General features: G+C 44.0%; 2 protein-coding genes across 3 annotated transcripts in view; one reads left to right on the forward strand and one right to left on the reverse strand.

Annotated features, from left to right (window-relative positions):
• Hsd17b2 (hydroxysteroid 17-beta dehydrogenase 2) overlaps window positions 1–5,678 on the forward strand; it is a 76,177-nt gene extending 70,499 nt beyond the window's left edge. For both annotated transcript variants that reach the window (XM_076572195.1, XM_006986347.4), the window contains exon 5: window positions 5,253–5,678. In XM_076572195.1, the coding sequence (XP_076428310.1) occupies window positions 5,253–5,593 (341 nt within the window). In that variant the 3' untranslated portion in view covers window positions 5,594–5,678. The remainder of the gene's footprint in view (window positions 1–5,252) is intronic.
• A 5,783-nt stretch (window positions 5,679–11,461) lies between these two features.
• On the reverse strand, window positions 11,462–12,162 carry LOC102923849 (histone H3.3A-like). The gene has a single exon (XM_006986348.4). It carries the CDS (start codon window positions 12,145–12,147, stop codon window positions 11,737–11,739), a length of 411 nt encoding a protein of 136 aa, XP_006986410.1. The 5' UTR covers window positions 12,148–12,162; the 3' UTR covers window positions 11,462–11,736.
• Between the last annotated feature and the right edge of the window lie 233 nt (window positions 12,163–12,395).

The raw sequence follows: 12,395 nt of genomic DNA on the forward strand, positions 1-12,395 counted from the left end.
CTCCATGCCCTATTTTTTTTGCTCTGTGAGAGCACAGCTCAGAAATGAGCCCAATGGACTGACTCTTTCTGATTTTCCTGAGTCACCCAAACCCCACTTCCAATATGGCATCCATCAGCTTCTTGTTGGGTTTGTTCATTTAGACTTGGAGATTGCTCACAAACAAACTGAACGGGTGCTGTGTAACACCAGAACCCTTCCCTCCCTACAAGATGGCTTTCTTCTTTATGTTTTGAAAGCAGCATTTCTCTCCTCTCCTTTAGAGAACAGGGCCACCTCCTTCCATCCTGGGAGATGTCTTTGCCCATCTTCTCCTTGAATTTCTGAACTCTGGGAGGAGACAGAAGGTTCATCCTTTTTTTTTCTGGACCATAAAACGTTTCATTGGTCATGTTAGTGAAGGTGTGAGAAGGAAGTCTAATAAAGCTCACAAACTGGAAGGTATTGCTAACCACTGAAGAATAAACCCTAAAGGTGTCAGTGTCGGGCCAAACGCATGAGATAAAATCTAAAGAAAAACCGAACCTTTGGCCAGAAGCACTTGACAGATGGGATCCTCACAGGGCTGTGGAGGAGGCTCAGGAACCATTAAAGAACATAAAAAGGAACATTAGCCATATATGCCGAGAAGGGGGATCAGGGTAATAGAGATCGGAGAGAAGATGACGTCTGTGGATGGGCTTCTACTCCAAACTCCCCAACAGGGAGGAGAATTGGGAGAAGTTGATAGAGAAGAGTGGAGCAAGTCTGGACTGGAAGGGAAAGAAGGGCATTCTAGAGGGGAAAGCCAGCTGGGAGCTGGTGGACCAAGAAGATGCTGCACCGCACTTTTATTTTGTACATTTCTTTATTTTTATTTTTCTGTGCATGTATGTATGTGTGGGTGCCCACATGTTATGGCATGTGCATGGAGATCAGAGGACAACTTTTGGGAATTGGTTTTCTCCTCCCACCATGTGATTCCTGGAGATCAAACTCAGGTTGTCAGACTTGGTGCCCAGGGTCATTTCCTACTGAGCCAACTTGCTGTCCCCGAACTGGACTTTGACACCTGGCAGTAGGATCAAGGATTAGGTTAGGCTCATGAGCCAAAGGAAAATTCCAGCATATCCACATAAGGCTCCCTTTGGAAAAGGGAGCAAGCTGGTGTTAAGTTACACTTTAAGGGACTCAGGGAAGTCTTGCTGCTGACATTTCTGGGGACATGCTCTTAGCAGGCACATCACCACCTGGTCCCACACATGCTTCGGGTAGTTGATCTTACTGTTTCCATGAAGAGCTATATCATAGATATAGGGAAAGGTATGACACTTACGGTTTAACAACTTAACACAAGCACTCATGTACTAAGATCAACAATGAAACCAGCACCCAGAAGCCCCTTTACCACCCTTTCCATCCAACCCTCTCCCCATTCCAAAAGGTACCCACCTCCTCATCTTACAATGGGTGGTGGTGAAGGATTGTTCCACAGAGAAACACTGTCTCAAAAAACCAAAACCAAACCAACCAATCAAACAAACAAAAGCTTTGAAATGTAATTATTCTATTGGGGACGTCTTCTAGTTCTTTATTATCTACAGGGCAAACTAAATTGACGTTCTCCAGGTGAGGGTGCCCCAAGGCAAGGTGGGTAATATGTCCCAGTGCAGGCTGCTGGTACAACATTGATGATGAGGAGTTTGAGGACAGATCTCCAGTGCCTCTGTCTGGTCTTGTCTTTTGTACCAGGCTGTCAGCCAGCAGACAGAGGGTAGGCTAGAGAACAACGCCCTGTGTTTTCATTTAACTGAAGGTGGAGGCAAGGAAGGAACTTACAAAGAAATCAGTGTCGAGCTTCTAAAAAACAGACAAGGACACAGATCATGTTTTTCCCAATGTCCTACAAATAATAAAAATAGCCAAGGCGTTTCATGCCTAGCACACATCAAACATGCTAGCTTCCTGTACTGTTTCACTCAGTTCTCATCTACGAAGGAGGCAATAGAATATATATATATTGTAATGAGAAAAATCAATGTTCAAGTTAAGGACTTTCCCAGCCACCGAGCTGATATGAAACAAAGATGGGATTTTGATTCAGTTAGATTGACAGGTTATTTGTTACTCCAAAGTGCTAGGGGATAGGTGGGTTATGTGCACCTAAAGTAATAGATGGTGGTTGACAAAAGGCTGGTGGCTTTGTCACTGGCAGGGGTGGGGAGAACGGTTAGGGGCTCTAGACAGTGTATTCTCAAATGTGGTTAGTTCATGAATAGTGGGAGAGATGAATCGGTGAGGAAAGCCACTTGATGCCAAGCCTGATGACCTGAGTTCAAACCCCAGGACTCAACATGGTGGAAAAAGAGATCTGATTCTGAAAGTTGTCCTCTGGCTTTCCCATAAGCACTTTGAGCCATCCCATCCTGCTACACAGCATTCAGATGGGCAGATATACATACATATATGTATATTAATGAATATAACTTTTATAAGTCAATGAAGTGGGGAGAGAGAGAGAGACAGAGAAATTCTCTAGTTTTTGAGATCAGGGGTTAGAGAGAGGTACCAGGAGGGACATAACATGCAAGCCAGAGAGTGTCTTGCAAGGCTAAACCTCCCAATTAATTGTTGGGCAATTATTTCTCTACCTGTAGTTCTGTGCCTTCACGAAGAGAAATGGGCCACTGGGTGTTCGCTTATAGTCCCCCAGCACCACTGGACTTTGGGGTACAACACTTCATATAGGCACTCATACAGTAGCAAATCAAGGTACAATCCCACAGCCAGCCAACCAACCCTTGCATATATGCAGAACAGAGAATGGGGGTCATGGTGTTTTTGAGGGATAATCTGGTGGTAGCTATTAAAAGTTTAAAAATGCTCATGTTTTTTAAAACTAACTATCTGCATTCTGGGGGGACCCAAAGCCCATGTACAGTAGGGTATATGCTACAAGTCTGTGGACTGCAGCATCACAGTGGTGAACCCAAGAGAGGCTGGCTGGCAAGGCTGTGATTGGACAGTGGCTGGCTGAAAGCTGTTCAACACAAAGCTTATTGCTATGCTTCAAACCACAGCTCAGATCCATAGCTTTTGACCAGGAAAGAGCAGAATACCACCTTTTTTTTTTGTTCCTCTTGATAAAAGAAAATGCAGGCTTCTGTGTGTATAAGTATATGAACAAGGAGAAATTGTTAGTTTCATCAAAGGAGATTGATTTTAAAGATGCTCACATCTCCTTGGTACTCACTTATAAAATAAGCAGATGTTGTTATGTTTTAAAGTAAATATGTTTTTTAATTTCATATAATAAGCAGACCTTGTCTGTATGTTAAAATACATTTCTATTTAATCATTTCATTTATATAATAAAATTCAAACATATATTGAAATTATATTAAGACATATTTAATGTTTAAAATTACACACAGAAGGTATTTTAAGCTTCATAATAAATTTTCAATACAGAAATAGATACTTTTTGTATACTTAATAAGTTATATGTGCATGCTGTGTGTAGGATGTATTTACATATTTAGGCACACAGAAAAGATCATATATTCGATGTTATATTGTAGACATTGTGTTATACACCCATAATTGCCATCAAAAGACATGTGCTGAAATGTTTGAGACAGTCTTATCTGTAAGAGTTGCAAACAGGAAAAGAACACCAAGTTCTATTGAGATCTATCAGGTCCACAAGTTTTTCAATAGTTATGCAATGGAGAGCTATGCAACAAAGAGAGTGGGCATATCACACATGCATGCATCACACACACACACACACACATACATGCCCCGCTTGCAGGGCTACAATAGGTACTCGACCACCCTAAGGAGGGAATGTAGGGACAGGAGATACAAGGAAATACACCAAGTCTAGATTCTGATCAAGGTGCATCTTTATTTTTCTCCAGAAGGGTTTATATAGTTCCTGCAGGGTGGGGGGAGCAAGAAGCTGTCATCTGCATAAGGTGGGGCAAGCTAACAGGATGTTTGTATAGGATGTTTACAGGGCGAAAGGGTCAAGGGCTCTGTTTCTAGGCAACCTGACTGTAAGATGATCTAGTTCCCTGTCTTATCCGGGGGTCTGTATTTTTCCACTAACTAGAGATTCTGTCCTTCTCTCTCTCTCTCTCTTTCTCTCTCTCTCTCTCTCTCTCTCTCTCTCTCTCTCTCTCTCTCTCTCTCTCTCTCTCTCACACACACACACACACACACACACACACACACACACACACACACACTGCTGAGTAAAAAGGCTGGCACCAAAGAGTAAGTGTTCAGAACAGGTAGAATGAGCCTATCCTGTTAGCAAGGACAGTGGTAGCTTGAGAAGGGGCTAAGAGGGGACTTCGGGGAGAGTGCTGCTCTATTTTTGGACTAGTTGCTCATTGCTTGGGCTGTTCAGTTTGTGAAAATTCTAACCATCCATCTTTATTCATTTTTAAGTTTAAAGGATTTATTTTATGTGTACGTGTGTGTGCCTGAGTGTTTGTATGTACACCCCATGTATGTAGGTGCCTGTGGAGGTCAGAGGGTGCCAGATACCCCAAATATAGAGTTCTAGGCAGCTGTGAGTCACCTGGTGTGGGTGCTGGGAACCAAACCAGGGTCATCTACAAAAGCAGCAAGTACTCTTAACCATTGAGTCATTTTTCCAGCCTCATGTGTAGGTTTAAAAATGACAATCAGCAATGTTATGAAGCACACATTGTATAAGTAGTGTACGGAGCTATTTGGTTTCAAATGGTTCGTTGTGTGCTCTTTTCTGGAGAACACTCTCTGTCCCCCCCCACCCCGCCTCAGCATTCCTTAGTTAGCTGGAGTTCTTTGTGTAGGGCTGAGGACCAGTGGGCTTTCCCCATCCACTCTGCCATGACTAAATAGTCAGCCCTGAAAACATACATATGAGTAGCATTATACAGACTCAGAAGATTATATGTAGGAACACACACACACACACACACACACACACACACACACACACACACACGTATATATGCCTATAACAATGATTAATGTAAAAAGAGGCTATGAATTTGAAACAGAGAAAGCAGGGGCATATGGGAGGACTTAGAGGGAGGCAAGGGAAAAGAGAAAGAATGTTATTATAATCTCAAAAAAAAAAAAAAAGAAAATTGACTTTTAAAAGAGCATTGACAAGCACCCATCTTTCCCAGCAGAGGCTAGTCCATAATCCCTTGCCTCCTCAGTTCATCCTGGCCTTCCCAGGATCTCACTATCCCTTACTTCTTGTGTTCCAGACATCACAGGCCCACCTGACAGTTGGGATAAGATGGAGAAGGAAATCCTGGACCACCTTTCCCAGGAGATACAGGATGACTATGGCCAGGACTATGTCCATAAGCAGAAGAACTTGCTCCAGATCATGAAAGACGGTTCCTGCTCAGACATCACCCCGGTGCTGCGGGACATCCAGCATGCCATTTCTGCCAGGAACCCCTCTTCCTTTTATGCCCCAGGGAAACTGGCTTACCTGTGGCTCTGCTTCTCCTCCTATTCCCCGACCAGCTTGTTGGACTATGTTTCGCAAAAATGTTTTGTTCCAAAACAGATGCCAAGAGCTCTAAGGACATCGAGTTAGAAGATCAAGGCCCCAATGGGGTAGGAAATGTCACATTCTTAGAATGAAGGGGAACTCTCTTATTAAACTCATTTTCTACCTCAAATTCTCATTTTGAAATGCATTGGTTCCTTTTGACATAGTGGCAAGAGGGCTGGAGAGTAGCAGGGGGCACCATAGACAGTGCTACTGAGACCTCATCCCACCCAGAGGCTGGACGCTCAGCTCTAGACCACCTCAGGGCCATGACTATACCCATAAACCAAGACCAGCGCATATAAGAAGTGTGTTTGCACCAGACTGAACTCTATCAAGTGTGCACTAGTGTTATGTCTCAACAAATCAATGGGATCTACCCAAATAGATCATAACTTCTTCCTCAAAGATGCTAACAACTACCCGAGTCCTTAGCAAATATAGCCTTTCCTGTACTGGCTAGTTTTGCCATAACGCTGATGGCTGCTTGTCAGGGTGGTGGCTACTTAAGGTTGGGGTTTCTGTGGCAGTTTTTTATTTATTTATTTATTTTTACTTTGAGATGGGTCTCATGTATCCCACGCTGACTTCAAAAGTCACTATGTAGCCAAGAAGCCAAGGATGGCCTCAAACTTCTGATCTTCCTGCCTCTACTTTCTTCATGCAGTCACCATGCCCTGATTGAAAGTGTGTGTGTGTGTGTGTCTGTGTGTGTGTGTGTGTGTGAGAGAGAGAGGGGGGGGGGGGGGGGAGGGGGAGAGGGAGAGGGAGAAGGAGAGGGAGAGGGAGAGAGAGAGAGAGAGAGAGAGAGAGAGAGAGAGAGAGAGAGAGAGAACACAGAGACAGTGTGTGCATGTGTGTGTGTGTGTGTGTGTGTGTGTACAGGTGCATAGGGACCAGAAGAAGATACCCAGTGTGTCTTGCTGTATCACTCTTTGCCTTATTCCCTTGAGGCAAGGTCTCTCCCTGAACCTGGAGCTTGGGGTCACAGCCAGCTTTTTATGTGGATGTTAGGACCTGAACTCGTGTCCTCATACCGTGCACTTGTCACTGAGGTATCTCTTCAGCTCCTGCCATGGGAAGGAACAGAAAAGTTGGTGCCCCGGCTCGCTTCTGCTTTCCACGGCAGAGCTCTCTGCCACACGTGTTGTCGATGGCATTTTACTCATTGGAAAACTACTTTCCAAATTGAAGTCTATCCTGCCCATCTCTGTCAGTTATCTTCTATTCTTCATCATTTCACAGCACTCACAGCATCCTTGTCAGGAGGACACGCTGTCTAAGAAGCTGTTTCCTTTGCTTACCCGTAGAAAGCAAACTCTTACCAGGTGTCAATGTTTACCAAGGGCAGCCGCCCCGTGGAGTCCTCAGGCTCCTGTCCTAATCAAGCCTCCTTGCTATTCTACCATGTCTTCAGTAGCTTCCACCGGGGAGTCGCAACTACCTGAATCATCAACAAGACTTGGAATCAACTTCTCATAGCTCCTCTTAATGTTACCTTGACCTCTTCCCTTGAGTCGCAAACGTTCTTGAGATCTAGAATGGTGACCCCTTTCCAGAAAGCTCCAGAGAACCACCATTGATAGCAGTGGTAGCCTCATGAAGTCATTCTTATTTTGAGACAGAATCTTGTTACATCTCCCAGACTAGTTTCCACCTCCAAGGCTCAAGTGATCATCTTGCCTCAGACTCTTGAGTAGCTGGGGCTATGGGCAGCAACCACCGTGAAAGAGGCAGAGGCAGGAAGATACAAAGTTTGAGGCCATCCTTGGCTTCTTGGCTACATAGTGACTTTTGAAGTCAGCGTGGGATACATGAGACCCATCTCAAAGTAAAAAAAAAAAAAAAACCTGCCACAGCAACCCCAACCTTAAGTAGCCACCACTCTGATAAGCAGCCATCAGGGTTATGACAAAATTAGCCTGTACCAGAAAGATTATATTTGCTATGGACTCAGGTAGTTGTTAGCATCTTTGAGGAAGAAGTTATGATCTACGCCTAAAATGCATTAATTGAACGATGACTCCCACATCAAAAAACTCCTTGATTCAGGGACTGCAGGATGAAAAGTGTATTGGCATTAAAACAACTTAATCTCTTTGCATAACTGTATGTGGCTCTCCGGTGACCAGGCACAAGCCAGCGAGCAGTAACATTGTAAAAGAAATCTTTTATTTCCCCTGAAACAAGTCAAAAAATTGCTGATTCCCCCAATAGACCCCCAAATTTCAGCCAGTCACTCAAGGTCTGGATTTTGGGATCAGAGTGGCTAGGATAACAGTATAAATTGCATTGTGTCTAACGCATCCTGGATCATCAGCTTTTTTATTATATTTCAAAGAGTAGAGGTGACTGAATAGAAAATTGGAGCTACCATCTCTGGAAGACCAGCAAGCAGCTCATGGCTTTTGTCCGAAGTGGCCTGTTCTCTGCAAGGTCCACCTGTGTGATGGGGTGCTTCAGTTCCAGGGAATGTTCCTGGGAGATTTACAGAGAGGTTTTTCTTTAGCTGCAGTCTTTGTTCTTCCTCTTCTTTTAGTAACAGAGTGTGCCATTGATGGGTGTGATTAACCCCCTCTTTGGCCATGCCCTGTGCTCTCTTCCCTGTGTTCTCTTCCCTGGTGACCTGAGGCAGTGACCTGGACACACACACACACACACACACACACACACACACACACACACACACCAAAGGTATAGGGATGCCTAGCATCAATTAACCTCCCTATTTGGAGGTTATGATCTAGGTGTGAGATCTTAGTGGAAAACAATGTCATTTCTCCAACTATAAAAGCCACAAGGTGCCAGGCGGTGGTGGCACACGCCTTTAATTCTATCACTTGGGAGGCAGAGCCAGGCAGATCTCTATGAGTTTGAGGCCAGCCTGGGCTACAGAGTGAGTTCCAGGACAGGCTCCAAAGCTACACAGAGAAACCCTGTCTCGAAAAACAACAACAACAAAACAAAACAAAAACAAAAACAAAAGGCCACAAGGTCTAAAATCTGAATTTTGCCTATCTCAACTCACCAGCCTATATGACTCAGGCATAGAAACAAACCTATGGCCTTCCAGAGCTAGGAATGCCTACTGAGTGACGTGAAGAGCGAGGGTGACAGTTTCCTGTAATGACACTAATGCTCCCTGCTTGGTCCTGAGAGACATGTAGTCCTGTCCATTCAACTTTTCAAGTTGGTCTTCCAGGCTTGATGATAGGATGTCAGAAAGGACGATAGGATGATGGAGTCAGAAAGACTCCCAAAGAAAAGATGATGGGAAACCAGAACCAGGTTTTAGTCATTTGCAAGAACAGCAACAGGCAGTGATTCACACCATAGAGAGATCAGCACATGCTATCACCATGACCAACACTGTCACTATCATCATTATTATTAGCACCACAAAACCACCACCATTACAATTATCATCACCATCACCACCACCATCCGCATTACCATTACCATCATCATCATTACTATTGTTAACATCATCACACAGCATTTTCTTTATATGTATATGTGTGTTGAAAATAGATTCTTCTCTTATACAATACATTCTGACCATAGTTTCCCCCCCCCCTCCACTCCTCCTAGCTCCCCCTCCCCCTTTTCATGGATCTATACCCCATCTGTCTCCTATCAGGAAAGAGCTGGCCTTCAAGAGACAACAACGAAACACAACAGAACAAAATACAATAAAGCAAGGCAAGAGTCCTTACACCAATCACCAATGCTGGTCAAGGCTACCAACAGGAGGAAAAGAGTCCCAAGAGCAGGAAAAAGAGTCAGAGACAAATCTGCTCCTAAAGTTAGGAGTCCCACAAAACCACTAAAATTGCCACTTCAGTCTCTATGAGCCTATATGCACCCTGCTTAGTGGATTCAATGGGCTGTGTTCTCCTGGTGTCCTCCATCCCCTTTGACTCCCAGAATCTTCGGCCTCCTCTTCCACAGGGTTCCCTGAGCTCCAAGGGGAGGGACTCGATGGAGACCTCTGATTTAGACTCTCTATCTCTCCACATAATATCTGGCTGTGGGGTCTCTGCACCAGCTCCATCTACTACTGAGGAAGCCTCTCTGATGAAACCAGACAAGGCACTGGTCTATGAGTATAGCAGGATATCATTAGAAACCATTTTATCAATTTTTTTGGACAGTTATGTTTGGTTCTACAGCTAGGTAGATCTCTGTGTGTTTAAGGATACAGCCAGCATTGGAGACACACGCCTTTAAGACCTGGAGGGCGGTACTTACAGGCAGTGACGAGGCAGTCACGTGTTTGGGTTTACAACCAATGAGAAGGCAGAAGAGAAAGACTATCTAAAGACAAACACACAGGAAGTAGATCTCTTTCAGAGAGGTAGGACCACCGCAGGAGGAAGGGTAAGGTTTTAGCTCTGAGCTCTGACCTCTTGGCTTTCTCTTTTACATTGGTTCTGTGTTTCTTATTTAATAAGACAGTTGGTTACATCTACAGTTCTACCCTAGGTCTCTGGGTTATTCAATCCCCAGTTCCTGGCCATCTATGCAGTGTCTGGTGTTTGGTATGGGCTCCCTCTCGTGGAGTAGGCCTCAAGTTAAACCAGACAGTGGTTGGCCACTCTCACAAGTTCTGCACCACCATTGCCCCAACACATCTTGTAGCCTGGACAGACTGTTGATTAATGTTTTAATGGGTAGGTTGGTGTCCACATTTCTCTTTCTGTAGTCTGTAGAGTATCTTACCATACCTAAGAGACTAGAATATAGGGGTGAAGGCTCCATGCAGGCACTAGTTGGACCATTCCACATTCAATGAGTTGTGCAAATGTTCTCTTCAGCAATGGAGCTCCACTGTCAGTTTGTGGAGAATTACCCTCTGTCCTAGCATCAGCTTGGATCGCTGGGGATCTCCATGTGATTCTCACCTGGCCAACAACTCAACCAAATTCAACCCAGTCCCACCACTGGAAGCCTTGCCTGGCTACAAGAGATAGCCAGCTGAGACTCTATATCCCACATTACTAGGATCATCCACATAGATTCCAGGAAGTTTCTATTGTACTGTTTCTCCACCACCTCTCAAATGTCCCCCAATTCTAGCTGTCTCTCTCCAAATTCTCATTCTACCCCATCTTCCAACCATATTCCTCCTGCCCTCAACTCCATGAGCCTCCAGTCCACCCAAAACATCTATTCTGTTTTCCCATCTCAAGGAGATAGATCCATTCACCCTCTTCCCCTAGATCCCTCCTCTTTACCTAACCTCTCTGGATCTACAGATTGTAGCTTGGTTATTGTTTACTTAATGGCCAATGTCCACTTACAAGTGAATACATACCATATTTGTCTTTCTAAGTCTAGGTTACTTTACCCAGGATAATTTTTTTCTAGTTCCATCATTTGCCTGCAAATTTCATGATGTCATTTTTTTTTAAACAGTTGAATAATAAATACTCCATTGTGTAAGCACCACATTTTCTTTACCTATTTTTCAGTTGAGGGGTGTCAAAGTTGTTTTTAGATTCTAACTATTATGAATAAAGCTGCAATGAACATAGCTGAGCAAGTGTCCTTGTGGTAGGATGGAGCATCCTTTGGGTATATGCCCGAGTGGTGTAGCTGTGTCTTAAGGTAAATTGATTCTCAATTTTCTAAGGAACCACCATATTGATTTCCACAGTGGCTGCACCAGTTTGCACTCCCACCAGCAATGTAGGAGTGTTCCTCTTGCTCCACATCTTCACCAACATGAGCTGTAACTTGTGTTATTGATCTTAGTCATCTTGATAGGTGTGAAATAGACTCCCAAAAGTAGTTTTGATTTGTATTTTCTTTTCTTTTCTTTTCTTTTTTTTTGCCTTCAATAAGAAATTTACTTATTTTAAAAAAATCCAAATGCTGGCATTGTCCAGAAAATTTTAACAGGTTTATTTGTAATTGTTATAAAGTTGAACTGTTGAAATGTATTCACTGAAACATTTTGCTTGCATTAATACTTTACATCTTGCATTTATATTAAAAATTCACACACAAATGAAAATGGAAAAACTGCCAATACCTGATTTCTGTCCCCTATTTTTCCACTCGCAATGATATACTTAGGTACCTTTTGACCCCATGGAAAAAATATCTAACATTCAGAACTACTGATAACAGGAAGAAGAGGAAAAAATTTTTGAGAATGAAATGTTTCCCCTCATAGTGGACTCTTAAGCACGTTCTCCGCGTATGTGGCGTGCTAGCTGGGTATCTTTTGGCATAATTGTTACACGTTTGGCATGGATAGCACACAGGTTGGTATCTTCAAAAAGGCCAACCAGATAGGCCTCACTTGCCTCCTGCAAAGCACCAATAGCTGCACTCTGGAAGCGCAGATCTGTTTTGAAGTCCTGAGCAATTTCTCGCACCAGACGCTGGAAGGGGAGCTTGTGAATCAGAAGTTCAGTGGACTTCTGATAATGTCTGATTTCACGGAGTGCCACAGTACCAGGCCTGTAACGATGAGGTTTCTTTACCCCTCCAGTAGAGGGCGCACTCTTGCGAGCGGCTTTAGTAGCCAGTTGTTTCCTGGGTGCTTTACCACTGGTGGATTTGCGGGCAGTCTGCTTTGTACGAGCCATGGAATGGGCACCTCCTTACTTACCCCCCTTCTCCTTCGGCTGAAGCTCTGCAAGTGAGAGGCAGCGCTGGCGTTAGGGAGCGGCGGCCTGTTTTTGTTTGTTTCTTTCTTTTTTTTTTTATATATATATATTTTATTTTACAATACCATTCAGTTCTACATATCAGCCATGGGTTCCCCTATTCTCCCCCCTCCTACCCCCTCTCCTTACCCCCAGCCTACCCTCCATTCCCACCTCCTCCAGGACAA

This window comes from Peromyscus maniculatus, chromosome 5, assembly GCF_049852395.1.
Source record: "Peromyscus maniculatus bairdii isolate BWxNUB_F1_BW_parent chromosome 5, HU_Pman_BW_mat_3.1, whole genome shotgun sequence".
Lineage (NCBI taxonomy): Eukaryota > Metazoa > Chordata > Mammalia > Rodentia > Cricetidae > Peromyscus > Peromyscus maniculatus.

Coding starts and splice junctions, on each gene's coding strand:
- LOC102923849 (XM_006986348.4), bottom strand. CDS start 12,147: ATGGCTCGTACAAAGCAGACTGCCCGCAAATCCACCAGTGGTAAAGCA.